Raw genomic sequence first — 22,916 nt, 5'->3', positions numbered from 1 at the left:
GCCGCTACCGCCGTCCCCGTGCCGCGCCGCTTGCATCGCCGGCCTCGCCGCGCTTTGCCGCATCCCGTCCACCGCTCCGCTTCCGCAATAAACCACCCGGGCACCGATTCCACCGTGAACCCGAGCTCCACCGCCACTTTGCCGACTCCAACAGCGCGCCACCGCCGCCCTAGCCACCAACAAGCCACGCCACCGCCTCTACTGCGTTCGCCGCGCTCCCCCGTACCCCGGCCGCTCCTCCACCTTCATTGGAGACCGCCGAATCGCCGCCGTCGTCTCCCTCCGCGGCCGCTCTTTCCGTCGCCGCGCCTCTCGGTGAGCCGCCTCCCTCCTCCTTTTCCTCTTCGCCGGCCGCCCGCCGCCATTCCACGTCGCCAGCTGCTGCCGCCGGTGGCCGCATGCCGCCGCCGCGCCTTGGCTCGGCCGGGCCGGCTTCGTGCCGCGCCTGTGCCCCTGGCTGCCGCTCCCCTCGGCCGCCCGATCGGCTCAGGCCGATCTGGGCCGTCCACGTGGTGGACGCGCACCCGAGGCCACGTGTGGACCATGTCCACCGTGCGCCCTCCCCCTTTGACTCGCTGACATGTGGGGCCCACGTGTCGGCGCCGGCCGCCCCTTGCTGACGCCAGCGAGGTCCATTTCCTTTGTAAAAATAAATAATAATTGCGCAATAAATCGAGTTTAATTCTAGAAATTCATTTAAATTGCTCAAAACTTCTAAAATTCATATCTAATTCATTCGAACTCCGAATTGAGCCATTCAACTTGCAAAATTCATCTAAAATTGAGCTCTACATGTTTGTTTACTTTTTATGTACTGTTTCCTTGGTTTTTATTAGAGTTTTTCCTCGTTTTGCGTGCCAGCGTGTAGTTCCCGCCGTTTCGGAAGATCGCGGTCGCAAGGATAAGAGTTCGGAAGATTGTTTGAAGAAGAAAGGCAAGTCACACATTCCCCTTGAGCATGTTGATCCTAATTTACAAATGTTTTACTGTTTGCAAATAAATATGCATATTTTGCTAATTACATGGGTCAGGGTTTTACCTATCTGCTCGCTTGTGCCATGTTTACTTGATATCTGTCCTTTGTCAACCATGGGTAATAAATCGCCTAGCTTGTGTTACTTTGATGACCTAGCTAGAACTATATGCTTAGCCATGCTTAATTACCACTAGCTCAGTCGATGGGATAATTGCAGTATTAGACCTTTTTAGTATCAGAGTGAGCTGCGTGCTCGAGACATCTGGCCATGCTTCATGGTCGTAATTATCCAACTAAAATGCAACTGAATGGTGGGCTGTGGGTGCATGGTTTTTGTTGGTCGCACCCATGGCAGTTAAGGACCGGTTCGCGGGATGTCCTGGAAGAACTTATCGTACTTACCACAAGCCAGCGTGGGCAACGGCTGGGCTTGTAGTGTAGCTTTCCTCTAGCCGACGCATCCAGGCAAGGGTGGGCGTGATGGAGTTTGGATGGGCCCTGCGACGGCCTATGCAGCTTCCGGATTCACCTAGGCACGAGAGGGGACTGCCCGCTGCCTTGCGAGGAGTGGGGGTGAAACCTGAGGTGTGGTGTGCTTGGTTAGAGGGGGTTATGCGAAGGGTCCTGTCACGGCCTCTTTCCGGTATGTCGTGGTGGCATGTCGGCGCACGGAAACGTGTCATGGGGCTGTGTCTTGTGGGTACAGTTGTACACCTCTGATCAGAGTAAAACTATTCGAATAGCCGTGCCCGCGGTTATGGGCGGTCGACCAGATTCACCGTGATTAGTCCCATCTTAATAAATCGACCCAATACACTGTAGTTCAGGTGGGTTGGTTGGGCCTGTTCAACGTGGTGTAGCGTTGATCAGTGGAGATTTAATGTTACTTTAATTACTCAACAGTTTTACTGTTTTGCTCAATAAAATGTTTTACAACTGCCTTTATGCAAATAGCCACAAACCCCTCCTTGTATCCCCTTGCACGTCTGCATCGTTGGTGTGGCTTGCTGAGTACGGTGGTTGTACTCAGTCTTGCTATTATTCCCCCTTTTTCAGAAGTGTAGTGCTTCTGAGCTGAAGATGGAGTTAGAGGACCAAGGCTCAGACCCCAGTTGAGTTTTGCCTGTGGAGTGGAGCTGAAGCCCCGCTAGGATCGCCTTTTTCCGCTGCTGCTGCTTTCGTTTCGGTGCGAGGACTAAGTGCCTCTTTTGTAAGTATTTTACGCTTTATTTACGTTTGGAACTGTATATTACTTGTCGTTTTGTGTACCCTGACTGGTCCTGGACAGGGATTTAATACGCAAAATAGTCTGGAAATTTGGGTTAAATTTCTAGGTGTGACAACACTGCTGTCATCCCAGGGCGATATCCGATCGTGGTCGAACCCACTATTCAGAATATCAAGGTTGCGCGAGTTCTGATCGACGGCGGCAGCTCAATCAACCTTCTCTTCGCCAGCACCTTGGACGCGATAGGGATTCCACGAAGCGAGTTGACTCCCACCGATCAACCCTTCCATGGAATCACTCCTCAGTCATCGTCCAAACCATTGGGCAAAATTACGTTGCCTGTGACTTTCGGCAAAGCAAATAACTTCCGAACGGAGCAGATCACCTTTGATGTCGCTGAATTCGATACAACATACAATGCCATCATTGGGAGAACTGCACTCACGAAGTTTATGGCCGCATCTCACTACGCGTATCAAGTGCTCAAGATGCCGGGACCGAAAGGAACAATCACTATTCAAGGGAATGCTAAGCTGGCAGTGCAATGCGACAAGCGGAGCCTCGACATGGTTGAGCACACGCCTAGCCCTTATGCCACAACTGAGCCACCCAAGAAAGTGAGCAAAACAACCAAGACGCCGAAACCGGATGGTGCAATTAAGATTGTTCCACTCTCCAGCGCCAACCCCGACAAGACCGTCAAGATCGGGACATCACTAAACGAGAAATAGGAACTCGCGCTCATCACCTTCCTCCGAGACAATGTTGACGTGTTCGCTTGGCAGCCGTCCGACATGCCAGGAGTACCTAGGGAGGTGATTGAGCACAAACTCATGGTACGACCCGATGCCAAGCCAGTAAAGCAAAAACTGCGGAGATTTGCACTAGACCGAAAACAAGCCATACGAGAAGAGCTCAACAAGTTTCTCAAAGCTGGTTTCATCAGAGAGGTACTCCATCTAGAGTGGCTAGCCAACCCAGTCATGGTGCGGAAGGCCAACGGGAAATGGAGAATGTGTGTCAATTTCACCGACCTCAACAAGGCGTGTCCCAAGGATCACTTCTCTCTCCCTCGAATAGACCAACTGGTGGACTCAACAGCCGGTTGTGAGTTGTTGAGCTTTCTCGACGCTTACTCCGGCTACCACCAAATCAGTATGGCGAAAGAGAACGAGGAGAAGACATCATTCATCACGTCGTTCAAGGTATTCTGCTATGTTAAGATGCCGTTCGGACTAATAACCGCAGGAAACACTTTCCAGCGCACGGTCCAGGGCGCACTTAGCAACCAACTCGGAAACAATGTCGAGGCCTACGTCGATGACATTGTTGTCAAGACCAAGACAAGCGACTCATTGATTGATGATCTGCGGGAAACGTTCGACAACCTCCGACGATATCGCCTTATGCTCAATCCAGAGAAGTGCACGTTCGGAGTACCATCGGGCAAGCTGCTCGGTTTCCTCGTCTCTGGTAGAGGAATAGAAGCAAATCCCGAGAAGATCAAGGCAATCGAGAACATGAAGTCGCCTATAAGACTCAAGGAAGTACAGAAGCTAACCGGATACATGGCGGCACTAAGCAGGTTCGTCGCTAGGATGGGAGAACGAGGACAACATTTCTTCACTCTGCTGAAGAAGCAAGACAAATTTGTATGGACACAGGAAGCCGAAGAGGCATTCATTGCACTCAAGCGCTACCTATCAAATTCCCCTATACTTGTTGCCCCCCAACCTAATGAAGAATTATTCCTCTATATTGCCGCCACGCCATATTCCGTTAGCACTGTCATTGTTGTCGAGAGAGAGAAGGTGCAACGACCGGTTTACTACGTCAGCGAAGCTCTCCACGATGCAAAGACAAGATATCCACATATCCAAAAACTGCTCTACGCGGTAATCATGACATCAAGAAAGCTATGCCACTACTTCCAAGCCCACAGGGTCACAGTTGTATCCTCCTTCCCTCTCGGTGAAGTCGTGAGAAACAAAGACGTTGTCGGCCGCATTGCGAAATGGGTAATCGAGCTAAGCCAATTTGATGTCCACTTCGTGCCACGAACAGCCATCAAGTCCTAGGTACTCGCCGACTTCGTAGCCGATTGGACTATGCCTGATAACAGGTCAGACAACCAAATCGACAACGAAACATGGACAATGGCGTTCGACGGCGCACTCAACAGCCAAGGAGCAGGGGCAGGATTCATCTTGACATCACCTTCGGGAGATCAATTCAAGCATGCAATTCACCTCAACTTTAGGGCAACCAATAACACAGCCGAGTACGAAGGACTACTCGCCGGGATAAGAGCTGCAGCTACACTCGGAGTTAGGCGACTGATCGTGAAAGGAGATTCCGAACTAGTCGCGAACCAGGTGCATAAAGATTACAAGTGCTCTAGCCCCGAGTTATCTAAGTATCTCGCAGAAGTCAGGAAGCTGGAAAAAAGGTTCGATGGGATCGAGGTCCGACATGTATACCGCAAGGACAACATCGAACCGGATGATCTAGCACGGCGTGCGTCCAGATGAGAGCCACTCGAACCTGGCACCTTTCTGGATGTCCTGACAAGACCATCAGTGAAAGATGCAAGCGGCAAAGATAGCCCGGTTACCCTCAACAACAGCTCGGGGGCTACAGAGGCAGAGCGCGCCGTTGCCGATATCAAGACCACAGACGACTGGCGCACCCCACTCATCAAATTCATAGGTAGCGAAGAGTTGCCCGAGGACGACGCAGAAGCTGAGAAAATATCCCGTAAAGCAAAAGTCTACTGTATGATCGGCAACGATATATACAAGAGGACGCCAAACGGGGTACTCCTAAAATGTGTCTCGTCCGACGACGGCAGACATCTCCTCCTCGACATACATGAAGGGATCTGTGGGTCACACGCCGCTGGTCGGACATTAGTCGTAAAAGCTTTTCGACAAGGATTTTTCTGGCCAACCGCCCTCAAAGACGCTTGCGACATGGTTCAGCGGTGTGAAGCCTGTCAATTCCACAGTAAACACACAAAGCTACTAGCGCAAGCACTCCAGACTATCCCTCTTACTTAGCCGTTCTCGTGCTGGGGGCTAGATATACTCGGGCCATTCCCACGAGGACAGGGCGGCTACAGGTTCCTACTCGTGGCGATCGACAAATTCACTAAGTGGATTGAAGCGACACCCACGGGGGAAATCAAGGCCGACAACGCCATCAAATTCATCAAAGGGATATTTTGCAGATTCAGATTGCCTCACCGTATCATAACGGACAACGGCTCCCAGTTCATCAGTGCCGATTTCTAGGATTACTGCATCAGGCTGGGAGTCAAGATCTGCTTCGCCTCGGTTTCTCACCCTCAGAGCAATGGACAAGTCGAGAGGGCAAACGGCATAGTACTGTAAGGAATCAAGACCCGCGTCTACGACAGGCTCATGTCACATGACAAGAAGTGGGTCGAAGAACTCCCGTCAGTACTATGGACCGTGCGTACCACACCGACAACGTCTAACAAGGAGACACCCTTCTTCCTCGTGTATGGCTCAGAGGCCATGCTCCCCACCGAGCTACGACATCAAAGTACACAAGTACAGAAGTATTCCGATGAGGATCAGGAGGAGCAGCGAAACGACGATGTGAATCTACTCGAGGAACATCGCGAACGAGTTGTCGTTCGAGCAGCCAGCTACCAACAGGCCCTTCGCCGATACCACGAGAAGCGCATCCGAGCACGCACGCTTTCGATCGGTGACTATGTCCTCCGACGGGTTCAAAGCCAAGCAGGGCAAAACAAGCTCTCACCCAAATGGGAAGGACCGTACAAGATCACACAAGTCTTGCGGCCAGACGCATTCAAAATTGCAGACGACGATGGTCGCGAGTTGGCAAATTCCTAGAACATTGATCAATTACGTAAATTATATGTATAAGTCAATAGTATCCATACTTGTAAGACATCTTACAGCTCCAATAAAGCCTATTTTCAGGTACAGATCACAATCAAAGTGTTCATTCCTGATGATCCCTTACCCAGATGACACCTAGCATTAAAACCTATCCTCATGTCCCTTTACGCCGTCTTGACAAGGCCTCCAAGGAACCTAAGGGAACTTCGGCTGGGGATGCCCAGAGCCGATAAGGCCTTGTCATATCCTGTAGAGACGAAAGACCATGTAAGATCTGGTCATGTCAGAGTTCTCGCCATGCGTATTAACCAAGCCGTGTAATCGGAAATTAACTTTCCAACTTCACGGCTGGGGGCTAGGATCAGTGCTTGTTCAACCGAGGCAGGTCAAAGGTCTAAGAGCCTTATCTTCCGAGAAGAATTCTCCGATGACAAGGCTAGGGGCTAGGGAGAGTGTATAACTCAAACGACTGATCGAAGTCGCGAAGTGAGAAGACACTCATACACGCTACATCTAGAGTAAGGAAGCTTAGTTAGATAGATTTCTTTTCTATTTCACAAGTACTTCTTACAATTCCACAAAAATCCAAAATTATATTACACTTTTTCCTAAGACATTTGTCACAGGACACGGAGACTACCAGAAAGGCCAACGCCAGTCCATGGACTGGAAGACTTTCTCCGCCAGCGGCGCCATCGACTTCGCCAGGCCATCTATCTCCGTAGGAGTTCTCCGAGAACGAGAAAACCCTTCATGGAGGAACTCGAGGTGCAGCTGCGGACGATGATCTCGTATGCAAGCCAATACATGCCCCCCGGCATATCGGCTCGATCGACGACACTCCTGCTTCAGGGCCTCATCGATACGCTGGCCGATGCCTTCGAGCTGGGCGCATGCCCTATTCAGCCACAAGATGTATCCAGCTGCCGATTCCTCGGGATCCCCACGGGGTACTCGGAGCTCTCTACAAACTCATGACATGGAGGTGCAGCAACTCTTCAGATACGAGTTGAACCACACCTCGCGACCCCGGAGTGTCTCTACGGCCTGGTCCTTCCTCACTTCCAGCATAGTCCTCTCGAGTTCCGCGACCTCAAACTTCGTCCTCCAATACTGGATGCGACGATCCTAGTCAGCAAGCGCACTCTCGAGGTCTACTCAGCATGGAAACGACTAAGTCAAGCTGCTCTTCTCTCTCGAGAATACAGCAAATCAAGTCGATCCAGACGGAAGAGTAAAGGAGATGATAACAAAGACAACCAACCTAAGGGAGTCGTCGCCATGCTCATTTCCACAGGCGAACTTTGATCTACATCGCCCTCCGGCACATGTGTCTCGAACGCAAGTGCCGGAACGATCACTGGCAACTTAGGCTGCCCGCGCTGCTGGACATCCTTGACATCAACATCTCTACAAACGACAACAAAGTACTCGAGATCAAAATGCTAAAGAAAACTAAGGTGATGACTGCACACAAAGGCGGTTGGAACCAATGAGAGTTTTACAAAGCATGACTAAAGAGTACAAGGGAGCCAAAATCCTACTCTTCAAAAAGCGGGAGAACGGACTCCCCCAGATCGCCGACTTCCTCCATCACGTCCTTTCGCGCGTCGCTAGCCGCCCCCTGATCCAAGATCTTCCGCAGATCGAGTTCAGGGTGCGCCAGCCTCACACATGCAAGGACATGGCACGCCCTGGTATAGATCCCGTTGGACGTCTCCTCTCCGATCCTAGCCGCGTGCTTGGAGGGGATCGCCTCCATCACCGTCGCTAGTTCCGCAAGCGAAGACGTCAGCGAGAACTCGTCGGGATTCGTCGGGATGGTGGGCTTGACGCTGCACTCCCCGGCGAGCTGGTGCAGACCAGTGTAGGTGACCCACAGCGAGCCACGGATCTCCGACAAGTGGTTCTCAAGCTCCGACATACGATGCTCGAGCCCTTGCCGTTGTCGCTCATTGCCGGCCACCAGCTCCCTCATCTTCTGGAGGTCCTCGCGAACCTCCGCCAAATCGCGCGCCAGCTGGTCGGCGCGCTCATTCGCCGACGATGCCGCCGCCACCCTCACCTCCGCGATCTCGCGGCTAATGCCGCGAGAACCGGCCTCGAGGAGACGCCCCATCTCGACCTGGAGCTCTCCCCAGGTGAGGACGGCAGCCGGCGGACCCCGACCAGCCGCGAGATCGCTGTCTGGGCCGCTAGGTGTCGCCTCGCGGCTCCTGGGCACGACCACAACATCCGTCGAGGCCACAGCAGGAGACGCGTTGGAGGTCCCCCCAGACCCGTCTTGCGCCGCCTTCGCCCGTGCCGCCCTGTGAAAAGCTGCAGCTGAGACTGGCTGCAAGAGTTCGACGAAGTGACGAAACCTCAAATTCATCCACTTACTTCTCGCCAAGCGTCACAAGCCGCTGCCGTCGCGGTGGCGGGGGAGACGCGTCCGAAGCCTGGAGTATGACGGGTATGATGTGAGGTGGAAGTTTTCCGACTACGTGATGAAGGAACAGGAGAGCTTACCGAGGGGTGGGTGTCTTCCGCCTATTTCTGATCACGGAGGAGAATTTCCTCCCCCTTTTTGGGACGCTTCGCTACTCGTTGTGGCAGTAGCGGCAGCAACATCGGACGCCTCCTTGGCGACATCCTCCTTCAGCGACGCCGCCGCCTGATGATTCACGAGCGGCCCGATGATATCAGTCAGAGGGAGAGCCTACGCTTCATGAAGTCGCAATGCGATCCCGGAAGAAAAATGCAAAAGGGCTGCTGAGTACACTTACGTTGATGGCAGCTTCGCGTTCGTCTGCCCCTTTCTCGCAAAGGGGGACATGGACGTTGCTCGCCGTTGTCGGGCCGCTGATCATCAGTTGGCCGACGTGGCGCTCCACGGCTTCACTGCTCAAACCTGTAGATCGAGAACCATAATTCGATAAGTTAGGAGGAACACACACACAAGGAAGTCAATTCAAATACAAGAAAAATACCCCGAGGAGAAACCCGGGTCGCGTCCTCTGGCCCAGAATAGTCAAAGGCTGGGTGGGATCGAGCCTGGAGCGGCTGGATCCGCCTACCAATGAAGTTGGCAGCGACTTCATACCCCGACAACCCCCGCACTCGGAGGTCATCAATGATATCGATGAAAGATTGGAGGGACGGGGTCAAAGGCGGGTTTGGCGGTCCAAGATGAAATCTTGTCTGGTTGCTCCATAGGAACAATGAAGACCGGATCCGAATTTTCTATCTGAAGATAGAACCACCTCCCTCGCCACTTGCTGCGAGGTGAGGGGCACTAGAAGGGGATGTATCATGACTTCAGGCCATCCCGAAGTCAGAAACCGACACATCCGGACACCTTTTTAGGTTCCATCCAGCGCAACTCATAGTAAAAGCGGAAGAGGTCAAGAAACGGCTCTACCCCAATGTAGGCCTCACAAAGATGCGAAAAGATACTGAGGAAGGCGATGGAGTTGGGGTTCAAATGGAGCAAGGAAAGGCCGTAGAAATTCAAGACCAAGAGAAGAAATTCAGAAGGCGGAGGAAGAAAACCACAGAGAATAAAGTCCTCGATCACAACCATGCGACCCAGGACAGGCTGGGGTTCAGTACCTCCTGCTTCTCTCTCCATGGTCCCGCGACCGGGAAGGGCGCCATCCTCCTGCAGTTTCTTCAGCGACGCACTGGTAGAGGTGGACTTGTCGAGATCCATTGCCACCGGAGACCACCGGAGAAGGGACCAAGATGAACTAGCTAGGCTTCTTGCAGGAGCGGAGAAGACGAGGAACGCTTGGAGGCTGGAGAGTCTTTTCACAACAGGCGGACTTCGAAATGGATCCCCAAAACTCCCTTAAATAGTCGCACTTCCGACGGTGCGAATTCCAAGGAAAGGAGAGAGATAGCCGCCGGAAATTTCTGGGTCCGTTACGCGCGGCAGTTTTTCAAACTTCAATTTAAATTCACTCATGACCGTTGAGCTTCACTGGGCGTTGTCGATTACTCCTCGTCTCTCGGTCCTCACATCGAGAATGACAACAACCTCGACATCAGAAGTCACGATCGGTTACATGAGTTCATTTAAGCAGAAGTCGGGGGCTACTGTCAGGGTTACGGGTAAGGTATACCCTCTACCCTTCGATATACGTCACATATCGATATGGTATACTTGCGCGTATATGGACGTCTTCGGTACACGTTAAGGAAATTCGCCATGGAGTTCACAGATGGAAAGAGTCCTACTTGGACAAGACTGGGTCGTCATTGTATCGTGCCGAGTCCGATGTCTTCGAGTCCTACTTGGAGACCAGTTGACCTGCGATATAAAAGGGACCCCGTGAGGACCTAAGGCATCGAATCTCATAGCCAACACATCCACCACAGCCTACGGAGTTGAAGCCTACAGGAGCCAAGTCGCCGGGAGATCTAATCGGACCTTCTCGATTACGATCTCGGCGGTATCATCGAGTTCCGCTTTCCCTTTGTAATCTGTGGTTTCCATCATATAATCCCATATCAACTGGAGTAGGGCTATTCCCTATCAAGGGGCCTGAACCAGTATAATCTTTGTTTTCTGCCTGCTGGATGTTGTAAACATGTCATGATCAAGAAAAGGGAAGGAGTCACAAGCAATGTATGCTGATGTCCTCTTTGACTTCCACATCAGATCAACCCACCGGCTGAAAGACATCTCAGAGCATCCAGCTCCTTGCTCCGGAATGGTTCTGATTTCATTCCGACAAATAGAATAATATAGCATGTTTGTATGTTATTTAAGATGTAATAATTATTAATGGGCCATGAAGTGAGTTAAGTTTTAGGGTTTAGTGGGACGTGATTTTACGGTAAGATAGGTTTAAACAAACAGCCGTGGCAGATTCGGCTTCGCGTTGAGAGGTTTTCTCGTCATTTAATGCTCCAACAATAGTAGTCGTACGGATTCGAAAGCGCCATTCGGTGGTACAGTAACGATCCAGTGTTGCGCACGTCCCCGAAATCGAAGAACACAATCCAACGCAGCCAAAAATGAAAAACGGCCCCTCGACGCCGCGAAAAGCCGAAAAGCCAAGGGTGTATATCGAAAGTGGAGGTGTTGCCCTGGCCCCCGGAGACGAAAGGGACCAAGCGGACGGGGAGAGGGATCGTCGATCCGTCCGTTGGCTTGGCTGGCACTGGCAGCAACAACTCCAAAGTCTAAAAGGTTGGCTGCACCCAAGATACCTAGCTTGATTCCCTTTCCTCCCCGTATCGGTACGGGATATTCGAGGCGCCGAGGGAACATTCCACCAGAGGGAGAAAAAAGAATCCCAGGGTGATGCTCTATCCACCTACTCCCTCCGTAAAAAAAATAATAATAAAAAGGCAAACCCTGGTTTTCGTGTCTAACGTTTGACCGTCCGTCTTGTTTTAAAAAAATATAAAAAAAATTAAAAAGACAAGTCACGCACAAAGTATTAATCATGTTTTATCATCTAACAATAATAAAAATACGAATTATAAAAAAATTTCATATAAGACAGACAGTTAAAGTTGGACACGGAAACACATGATTTGTCTTTTTTTTTTTTTTGGGGACGGAGGGAGGGAGTAACTAGGATGCTGTATGTACGCAAAGCCACAAGTCTGCGTGCTACCATCACTCCACCCCCAATGCCCCAATGGCTGTGACTGGCTTCTCCAACGATGCTTGATGTCTTGTGCTCAATCCGTTTCAAAGTAGACGATTGTTTTTTATCATGAATTTTATGATACGTGTAGTATTATGGCCAAATTCAAAATGTAATATTTTTGGTACCTGCAAAAAACAAAAGAATGTGGCATATAAAAATGATATTGGTAGATTATCACGAAAACATTTTGACATCGTTATATTTTTTTAAGTAACTTTAATAAGCATGTAGACTGTCTCTGTTTTAAAATAAATATTTCTATGGTTATGTTCTTAAACAAGATGTGTATACATATAATTGTTTCGTGGTATTTGCCTTTACACAGAATGAAGATACAATGATAAAGTACCCACTCCGTTTTAAAATAAATTAATCTAGTATAAGATATAATAAGTTTAATCAGAGTATATATAATAATGTTCAAATTTGTAGTATAGGATGTGTAGTTGTGAATGTTTTGAGGTACTTAACCAGTGGAAAAAATCTGATACCGTTTTGATTTAATGGCAAATAAAATATTTATTGTGGTCCGTTTTAGCCCTACTGTTCCAATTGGATGCATGGCAAATCATCTTAAAGCGTGTGGGGGTCATCGTAGTTATTTGTAGAGGTAATTTATTTTCGTGAACTTTCTGAGGTTCTTGTTGTGCAAAACGAGTAACATACAGTTGGTTTTATCACCCACAAATTAAGCAGCAACGAGAAAATGTATTTTAGGCCGTGTTTAGTTCATTGCTAAAACTTTTTGATGTATACAGACACATATTTGAAGTATTAAACGTAGACTAATAACAAAACAAATTATAGATTTGGACTGTAATCTGCGAGACGAATCTTTTGAGTCTAATTAATCCGTTATTGGCAAATGTGGGTTACCGTAGCATTTATAGCTAATCATGACGTAATTAGACTTAAAAGATTCGTCTCGTAATTTACATGCAAACTGTATAATTGGTTTTTTTTCTTCCATATTTAATGTTCTATGTATGTGTCCAAACATTACATGTGACGGAAAAGTTGGAATTTTGAGAAAAAAGTTGGAATCTAAACTTTTTTCTTCCACATTTAAAGCTCTATGTATTTGTCCAAACATTTAATGTGACAGAAAAATTGGAAGTTCGAGAAAAAAAGTTAATTTAAACACAACCTTATTATCTTGCTGTGCAAAAGGAGTAACATACAGTTGGTTTTGTTGATCAATTAGCACGCTAAAGTGAGAAAAAAAAGGGAGAATAATGTCTATGGAGTTTCCTTAATATTTATGTATTTTATTATCTTTTTTACAAACAAAACAGCAAATGTGGTGTGTGCGATCACGAAGCAATCAGTAATTAACCCTTAATTTAAGCTAGCTAGCTCCAAAATCAAGCTGCACTTTGATGTGATGCACTCTCGTACTACGTACATATAATGATGTAATCGACGAATCTACACTAATCAAGCGGAGGTGGTCTGCGACGACGACGAGACGGCCGGGGAGGACGAGCTGCCATCGCCGGCGTCCCCGCTCCGCCGGCCTTCCGACCCGGAATGTCTCTGTCCTTGCTGCTGCTGCTGGTGCTGCTTCCGATGCGAATGCGGCTGCAAGCCTGCCGGCAGCATCGCCACCGGAGCGTACACGGGGTTGGCGCTCCCGGACGCATTATTGCCGGCGGCGGCAAGCTGCACGTGCTGCTGTGCGGCGGCCGCGGCAGCGTATTCCGGCGGGGGTACCCAGATGCTCCCGACGACGACGAACTGCGGCGCAGGCGGGGCGGGGACGCCGGCTGCGGCGCTGCTCTGCCCCGTCGAGCTCGGCCTCCTCGTGTGTAGACGATACTTCTGTGAACCCCAAGCGAAACACAAATTAAGGACATGATCGAGAGGAGTAAACAGGTTATCCGCGTGTGTTAAGAGTTAAATTAGGGCAAAGTAGTGTCCGCCATTGCTGACCTGCAAATGGCTCTTGACCTCGTCGTTGGTGAGGCCATCCACCTTCATCAGCTCCCGGATCTGCTTGGGCGTCGCTACTGCATAAGCACGGGACTAATTAGCTCGTAATTAACTAGTACAAGCGAGATTAATCAGTACTGTTTGTTGATATAGGATAATGTAATTTGGTTTGTCCGGTCGAGCTGTCACTGAGAAAAAATGGCACTAACCATGGGACCCGCCCAGCTGCTGCAGCGCTTGCAGGAAGCGGCGGTGGAGCTCCGGCGCCCAGCACCGGCGAGGCTTCCGGTGAGGCTGCGACTGGCCTTCCTTGTCCTTGTCCTTGGCGTCCTTGTCGTTGTCCTTGTCCGTCTCCATGTGTTTCTCCGTGTCATCATCGGTGGGCTTGTCGCCGCTGTCTCCGACCACGGTCGAGCTCGCCGCGGCCGTGGTCGACGACGCCGGCAGCTCGGCGCGCTTCTCCTTCTCGAACGGCTGGAACGCTCCGCCGGCCTTCCTGGCGTTCAGCGCCACCGGCTTGCACGGTAAATCCTGGCAGAGTTCATCAGAGATCGACGCATTAGCTAAAAGTAGATCAAGAGTAGTGCAAACTAGCAAGAAAACATTTTCATCTGCTGATAAATTAACCTATTAATTAATTACCTTGGTAGGAGTTGGGCTAGGAGACGATGGCTGCTGGGGTTCTTCTTGGCTCCAGAGCTGCACGGACTGGAGCCAATCCGGCGTCACCTTCTTGGCCTCCGGCGGCGGCGGCGGCGGCGACGAATGCCTCTCCGACGTCTCGGCCTCCTCCTTCTTGCCTGACTTGGCGGCGTCGGCGTGGGTGCTCTCCTCCTCGGAGGAGGACAGCGAGAGGCTGGGCTTGAGCGGGATGAACTCCTCGAGCACCGGCGGCGGGCCCTGGTCGCTGACCGTCTCCTCGCTGCCGGCGGCGTCCATCTGGCTCCTCATCCCCTCGATAGCTGCACCACAATCACAATTAGCACTCACGCGCACGAACGCGCAGCGATCGAGCGAAGAATGCGTGGCGAGCGAGGCGCGCGCGTACTCTGGGTGACGAGGTCGAAGCAGAGAGGGAGCTCCCGCTGGAACACCTGGATCTTGCGGCGCTCCTCCTCGAGCGCGAGCAGGTACTCGCGGCACCGGCGCCGCGCGCCGTCGCGGTCCGCGTGGTCCACCTCCATCTCCGCCGGCCCGTCCTCCGCCGCCGTGCCAGGTCTCGATCCGTGGATCCGATGGAAGGGCAGCAGCTAGGGATGGGAAAGGTTGGTGTGCGCGTTCGTGGGGTGAGGAAGGAAGGAAGGAACAAGGAAGAGGAAGGAGTAGGAAGCGAAGGGAATCGGGGTCGGGGCGTCGCGTAGGGAGCGAATCTTTTTGTTACCACTAGTCGTCTTCTTATTACACAAGGAAGAAAATAAAAATGAAGGTGTCGTCGAATCGAACGGACGGGCGAGCGGGTGGCTGGATTGGGACGGGCGGAAATAAGTAAAAGGAGGGTGGTGGTGGTGAATATTCGGAGGGGGATTCCGTTCCTTCGGCTCGGATGTGGGACCCACTTGTTTTTGTTTACTGGGCGAGTCTGGAGAGTGCGCAGGTAGGGGATTGGATAAGGAAGAAGGCGACTTGGACGAGGGGAGCGGAGGATGCCGCGGATCGAAGGGAGCGATGCGGAATCTGGAACGGGGGCCACCTGGGCGGGGCCGCGGGGGTGGCTGACACGACACCCTGTAGGGGTTGGGGGCTTGGGGCCTTGGCAAGGCCGGCAGCAGGGGCGAAGCTGCATTGATGGAGGGGGTTCCTTGGCACCGGTTCAGAAAAACTTTTAACATGTAATTATCCCATATCCACCATAGGTGCACTCCCCTCGGAAGAACAGTGTGTACTCCTTGACAAAACAATCAGCCAAGCAAGATAACAAGCAAGTAGCCAACACAACCGTATATGCTCACAGACGTAGCCATAACAAATGTCACCACCACCGTAGGCTTATAAGCTGTTAATCAAATCACAGGGGGCCATGCGTGATGCCCAGCAGCCAACCTCATCAAGCTTATACTTTAATTACCTCATCAAATCTTTTTTTTTTGCCACTGAACATACTAAGCAATATTATCATTTGGGTTTCCCGTTTTGGTAAGCACTTTCATCGCTAGAATTTTATTTCCTACATCACTCTTCTTGCTTACGTGAAACTATCGAAAATAATTGTACTGGTATTGTTATAGCGTTCTATGTTGTATATATAATAAAACATACACCCTCCGTCCCATACAAAACAAAGTTTTAGCCTCTAAGCTAGACATACCCTATATCTAAATTCGTAGCCAGAAGTTGATTTTTTCCAAAAACGAAACAAGTATACCGCTAAAAATAGTGGTGCACTCCCTCTATTTTGCGCTGGCTTCGCCACTGGCCGGCAGCGCACGGGTAGATACCGGAGAAATCCTGTATTTATGCTCGTCCAGCTCTCTCCCGCAAGTCCACCACGCTTTTCCCAGTTTTGACAAATGGAAATAACATTGGTATGGAATCTCTAGCACGGTTTGGACTCTGATCCTGTTCGACCTAATTTTCAATTTTGGTTAGGTTTGATGAACGGAATTTTAGTTAACCTTAGTACTCCCTCTGTTCCATATTAATCATCATATAAGTTTTTCACAAGATTAAAGAAGCCTTAATTTTCCTATATTTCATTTAATGTGAGTATGTGGTGGGAAAAAAAAGTGCACCAAATGCATGCATGCGTGCAAACTCAATTTATATGTATAATGAATAATACTACATGTTACACGAGCAGGTATAATAATAGGTGGTAGATGGTCTTCGTAGGAATTTTTAATGAGGAGGGGAAGAGAGAGAACGAGAGGGCGACTAATTTAGTCGACCGACTAAACTCTCTGCCCAAGACGCAGACCCAACAGGAACGATGGGAGTGCACCGCGCAAGCCGCCGTTGCCATGTACACGAGCATCGCGCTCCACCGGATTGCTGCCGTTGATGTCCTCGTCCGCCATGGCTGCCGTCGTCGTCGACTACGTGCATCGTGACCGTCACCGTCGTCATCGTTCGCGTCAGCCGCCACCGCCCTTTTTCGCGTCCGCCGCAGCCGCCCTCATCTGCGTCCGCTGCCGTCCTCGTCCGCGTCCGCCGCAACCGCCATCACCATCGTTGCTGTTGCCATCGACCGCGTCCGTCGCCGCTGTTGTCACTGTCACCATTGACCGCGCCCATCGATGTCGACTGCATCTGCCGCCGCCTAGTCCGTTGCGGTCGCCGGACCATCCGCCTCATCCTCCGCGCTCGTTGCCTGCGTCCGCCTCGGCTGCGACCACATCCATCGCGCAACCCATGTCCGGCTTGGCCGCCGCCCTCGCTCGCGTTGGCCACCGCCTTTGCCCTTGGTCCACCACGATCGTTGTGTTTTTCCTCCACAGCTCATCCATTGCGTTCGTCACGTCTGTCTGCCGGCGCCGCCTTTGTCCAGTGCAGCCGCCACCGTCGTGTCGCCGTCGCCCTCTTTCGCCGCAGCTGGCGTCCTTGTCCGCCCCAGCCGCCATGGGTGCCAGTGTGTGCCACCGTCGTCCACGTGCTTCACCGTAGTCGGGAGGACCGGATTAGAAAAGGTGAGAGGAAGAGATGGGGAAAGATGGTGGGTCCCCTAGAGATAATAAAATATCTATGGTACAGTTAATCTATTGTACAATGGCTATATTGTTTGCTATAGATGACATGGTCATCTATTGTAACCAGCAATGGGCTTTCTTATTGACCTTACTCTAAGGGTTATATGATGGAATTTTTAATTTTTGGTTATATGATGATTAATATGGAATGAATAGAGTTGTACTGTGTGATAAGTTAAATGGAACATTATTTTGTATCCGTAAACTTTTTGTTTAATTAGGTATTGTTTGTCCCTGAACTTTTCAAATCTTATATTATTTTATGCTCCAGCTTAAATCGAGCTATTTTTGGGTTAGCGATTACGTGATAGCTTAATCTCTATCTGTTGATGCGAAAACACGAAGCCTAGAAGATCTGCTTAACTTCAGTGCAGGTCCAAAAATCTTGCCTTTAGGTTCGTGAGTGTGCCAGTTGATTTGATCCTGCAATCAACAAGAAATAAAGACAAAGAAACCATGGTCAAATACATAAATGATAGCCGATCGGCCAGCTGCCAATGACATATCATTTATCTTTGAGCCGATGTTATATTTGAATCGATCGACAGTCATAAATAGGTAAGAAAGAACTAAATATATTCGATCGGCTGTAGGTATTAATGGTATATAATCCTTATGTCGATATATACTTAAATCAAGTGATTGGGTAGATCGGTCGCCATGCCGAGACAGTATAAATCACTTAGGTCAAAATATATATTGACAAGAAGATTATAAGCATTCATAACATAGCCGATCAGATAGATCTAGCATGTATCGGCTAATACTCCGATACCACTCAATATTAAGATATTAAAGCAAGCAAAATATATCAAATAGGAAGCCTAATATACCTAAATGTAACAAGATCTTAATATAAAGGGCAGATCTAGCATATCAATTAAGCACATAAAACATAAAGCTAAATCAGGTAAGATCGGCTGAAACCCCGATACTACCCTAATCAGCAACCAAAGACAGGCTAGAGATTATGGTTCTAATCACGACTTATAAGGTCAAACTCAACTGATGCAGCTATAAGTATGAAAAGAAGAACAATATCTAGACAATCAAGCCGTTGGATGTTTCATAAGGTGGTAGATACCCTATATAATCTAAACCAATGTTGATATTTAACCTAATCGGCTGCCTTCCAGTGATAGATGTTAGCCGATTGAAGGTTAGATAGTAATATTGTCAAAGATTATATAAGATATATGATAACTCGACGAATTACATAAACAAGATTAGAGTGTCATAAAGATGGAAGCACTAATCCCGAGAACGCAAGCCGCCATAACAAGTTTTACCTCTAGTTAAAGATCGAAATCGATGCAGCTCAACCCGAAAGCAAGAACTCGTCAAAACAAAACAAAAGTAAAGGGTGGCGATGCGCCGAGATTGTATTAAACGTGTGTTAGTTGATTACATGGGGCTCGGGGTCTATTTATACTCGAGATTACAAAATATGTCCATGTCGGACACGACTCTTATCTCTAACAAACTTTAAGATACCATAAGTCTTTGCGGCAGACTTTTGCCTAAACTTATCTTTAAGGAAATTACGTAAAATATCCTAATAAATAGATACAATTGCCTTCTCAGGACTCAATCCGTGCATGGCAATCCATGTGAAGCACCATAATCTAACTCGATGTCGTGTATCGAGTCATATTGTCGGAATCAGCTCAATCAACTAACCTTGTCCGACTCGAACTCTGCCGATCTCGGTCGCGGCCGATTCGGATTTTAGCCGATCCTTGCTCTATTTCCGGAACGATTTCTATCTTAGATTCCGCTTCGGTTTTATCTCCATCTCCGATACTTGGATTACGAAATTTGGTTGTTAACACTATCTCTACTACTTAAAAAATAAGAGATATGTTTCCTTTGTCCGTAGGAAAAAAAAAAGCGAGAAAACCGTAGAAAACGGAAAAAAAAAGCGAGAAAAACCTTCTGTCTTAAAAAAAATCCGACTCTAAAAAAGTCCAACTCCCTTAAACAAACAAAAGTTCACGTACGTCTCTACTATTATAAAAATTAAAAATGTTTTTACCGATATTTTGATATGGCATCCGTGTTTAAATCGATTTTAATTTTATATTTCTGTTTTAATCTCTATCTCTACTTAAAAAGTACGAGAAATTTCCATAGTCGGTAAAAAAAAGAAAAAAAAAGTCCGAGTAAAAAAAGGAAAAAAAAGCCCGAGTAAAAAAGGAAAAAAAGTCCGACTAAAAAGGTAAAAGAAAGAAAAAAAATGTCCGACTCATGAAGCGATAAAAAAAAGCTTCTGCTGTCAGTAAAAAAAAAAGGAAAAACAAATCGACCGACTCCATAAAAAAAAGGAAAAGAAAAAGTCTCGCCAGTAAACAAAACAAAAAAAAAGTCCGTTTGGATTTCTTGCCACTGTATTTGTCCGACTTTTTCTTTCACGCGGAAGAGTTTTTTTTGTGCGCACGCGCTATTGGTTTTTTTTTCCGGTTTTTTACATCCGATCTGTCCACCGCGCCTCATGGACCTTTTGTTTTATTCATTGTCACCGGTTTTTTCTCCGTGCGTTTTTGGTTTTCCTCATCCGGTTTTCTAATCCAATCTATTCGCTGCACGTCTCTTGAGTTGAACCCTGGCGCCGCGCCGACGCCATATCGATCGTGTGTTTTCTACTCTAATTTGATTGAAAAAAATCGATTCCCACTCCTCCCTTATCATTTTCTCCATGATTTTTCCGACTTTATTTGGTCGGATTTAATCTAACAGTTGTCGATGATGATGGCGATATTCCCTTATCGTTTTTATCCAGAGTTTTACGCTCTGAGTTTGGAAAAAAAGGGAAATAGGAGATCGAGTGGATAAAAGCCCTCAACCAATTTTTGGTGATAGAGAAAGATTCGGCCGAACTTTTATGGGTCGAATGAAGCAGGCCAAATGGAGGGAGGGATTTGATGGGTCGAAGGCAGCAGGCCAAATGGAGGAAGGTGGCGGACTGGCCTAGGTTTAAAAAGGAAGGAAGGCTTTCGGTCCAAAACCCATGAAAAATTTTCATTAACTTGTTCAATTATAATCTATAGCGATCCCAATATTAGAATTTTTGTTACCTTTTTCAATTATAATGTATAGTGATCCCAATATTTCAATTTATTGCTCAGCTCTTAATATATCATTGAAAAAACGTCTTTACCCGTTGCAACGCACAGGCAGTCTTTCTAGTTAAAAAAAGGGAAAAAAAACGTCTCAATAGGTGTCCAATCCGATCCGGTATCCGTTCCGCTATCGCGCGCCTCCATCCACCGCTGCACCGCCCGAGCTGAACCTTAAGGCTGCCGCCACATCACATCCACCGCTGCACCGCCCGAGCTAAACCCTAAGGCTACCGCCACATCGATCTGTTTCCTCGTACGTTTTCTCCTCTAATCTCTACTATTATAAAAATTGAAGATGTTTTTGTCAATATTTTGGTATGTCATCCGTGTTTGAGTAGGTTTTTAAGTTCGTTCGCTTTTAGAAATACAGATCCGTGTTTAAGTTGTATTTTAAGCTCATTTGCTTTTGGAAATAAAAAAGAGTCGTATAAGAAATATCATTAAAAAAAGGGAAAATTAGAACCATGCCATTATAAAAAAACCTGCATGCTAACTAACTTGAGATGAAATACGGACTCTTGCAGCTTATGATTTTCGAAAAAAATATCTAAGCGAATTCCCATAGTGAATTTTACCCTAGCTAAACCGTATAACAACAATAAAATTAAAATAGCATTACCCGTTGCAACGCACAGGCATTTTTTCTAGTTAATTGAAAAAATCGATTCTCCACTCCTTACTCATCCTTTCCCCCAGGGACGGATCCAAGAACAAAAAATTAGGGGGGGCGCTCAATTACACAGTTTCTTCAACCTCTAGCCATCTAGGGACCTTTAGTTTATCATTCATGGTGAAAAAATCGAAAGGGGTACTCCAGGGGTACCCCCTGCACCCACGTTGGATTCGCCCCTGCTTTCCCCTGTATTTTCTCTTTCAATTTGGCTTTAATTTGTTGGATTTAATCTCCATTTAACTGTTGTCAATGATGACCGACCGACGATTTTTCCCTGTTCTTTTTAGTCCCAAGTATTACAGATTCGCTCCAACTTTGGGAAAAAAAAGGAAAGAGGAGATTAAGTGGATCAAAAGCCCTCGATAAATTTTTAGAGATCGAAAAATATTCAACTAGATTTGGTGGGGATGATCGGCTCTGCTATCATACGAACACATAAATGTATTCCTAAAGCTAAGAGAGGCAGGAGGAGTGAAGGAAGGTAGGAGGCAACGCCTTTTCAATTTATTCCTCAAGTCCTAATAGCTGTTGTACCATTGGAAAAAAAAAGCCTTTTATCGTCTACCTCGTCGGTTTGGTTTTTCCAAAGCGTTCATGGAATGTTCTGATGTGCGGATCTAAAACAAGTCTTGCTTGAGCTTTTTTTTTTCTCGGAACGAGATCAAATTGATCGAGGCTTGGGTCGGATAGAATCCATCGATTGTTTCCATCTCCTACATGGCTTGTGTTCCATGATCTATTGTCCTATATTGGAGGCCCTGCACGTCTCTATATGCAATTATCAGACTACTTTGCTAAGTATAACTAATATTCTTAATAGCGCATCATATAAAAATAAGGGACTGTCTAGTGCACTATCGACAGATTTTTGGACCTCCAATCTGTCAAATTTTTTAACCAACAGATCTAGATCCAACAGCTAATATTATTTGACAAATAAAAATTAAAAATACATAAATGAACAAACACAAACAGGTTTGGAAGCCCATTTTCAAAGGGCTCAACACAACCTGACCCAATCAAATAGCCCAGATTGAGCCCGAATACAAAATTTACATCAAATGAAATCCCAAATTAACATTGTAGTCAATTTAAAGGCCCAAATAAAAGAACAACGGCTCAGAAAGGATTTAGAGGGAGAAAAAGAATTCTTTGAACCTTCTTGATATGAATCTTCATCAGAATAAATCACAAAACTTAACTCAAATCTTCTGAATATTGATCTACATTTCTGTCGAATGAGATTGAACTGTAAAAATTAAACAACAAGTTAAAGTCACTCTGAGGACCCTTCTAATGCAGCACACCACAACTCAAATTAGATAACCAGAATGTAGAGTTGCTGACACATTACTGTAGAAATTCAGAGAACAGACCACAAGTCAATCAGAAATAGAGGAGTCAAACACATTATTGCAGAGCTAATTAATTAACAACAAATTTAGAATTAAGCCCACAAGTCAATCAGTAATTCAGAATTCAGACATATTACTGACAGCAACAAAAATGTCAGAAAATTTAGAATTCAGGACACACCTCAAATCAGAAATCAGAAATGTTCAATTGGTGATATATTAAGTAGATTGACTTCAGAGTGTTCACAGATTGAAATATTTGAGTGTTTAGCTTCGGATTTTCATATGAATCTCCATCAAAAAAAATTCACAAAGCTTCATCACTCCAAAAAAATATCTTCTGAGTTATGGGTCTACATTTTATATATAAATCTTCATCTATCAAAATTAATCACCAGTTAAATTCATA

At 47.5% G+C, this 22,916-nt stretch overlaps 1 protein-coding gene across 1 annotated transcript; it reads right to left on the bottom strand.

Annotated features, from left to right (window-relative positions):
- Positions 1-12,971: 12,971 nt before the first annotated feature.
- LOC4329184 (transcription factor NIGT1-like) lies at positions 12,972-15,126 on the bottom strand. The gene is made up of 5 exons (NM_001416583.1): positions 14,726-15,126; positions 14,320-14,639; positions 13,887-14,208; positions 13,678-13,754; positions 12,972-13,566 (listed from the first exon to the last, which is right to left on the bottom strand). The coding sequence occupies exons 1-5, from the start codon at positions 14,859-14,861 to the stop codon at positions 13,183-13,185; spliced, it is 1,239 nt and encodes a 412-aa protein (NP_001403512.1). The 5' UTR covers positions 14,862-15,126; the 3' UTR covers positions 12,972-13,182.
- Between the last annotated feature and the right edge of the window lie 7,790 nt (positions 15,127-22,916).

Source organism: Oryza sativa, chromosome 2 (genome assembly GCF_034140825.1).
Source record: "Oryza sativa Japonica Group chromosome 2, ASM3414082v1".
NCBI classification, from domain to species: domain Eukaryota; kingdom Viridiplantae; phylum Streptophyta; class Magnoliopsida; order Poales; family Poaceae; genus Oryza; species Oryza sativa.
Note: the sequence above shows the minus strand (reverse complement) of the source record. Positions and strands in the feature narration are given on the sequence as shown.

Coding starts and splice junctions, on each gene's coding strand:
- LOC4329184 (NM_001416583.1), bottom strand. CDS start 14,861: ATGGAGGTGGACCACGCGGACCGCGACGGCGCGCGGCGCCGGTGCCGC. Junction 14,209..14,319: donor CTAGCCCAACTCCTACCAAG/GTAATTAATTAA, acceptor GAACTCTGCCAG/GATTTACCGTGCAAGCCGGT. Junction 13,755..13,886: donor GCAGCTGGGCGGGTCCCATG/GTTAGTGCCATT, acceptor GTGCTTATGCAG/TAGCGACGCCCAAGCAGATC.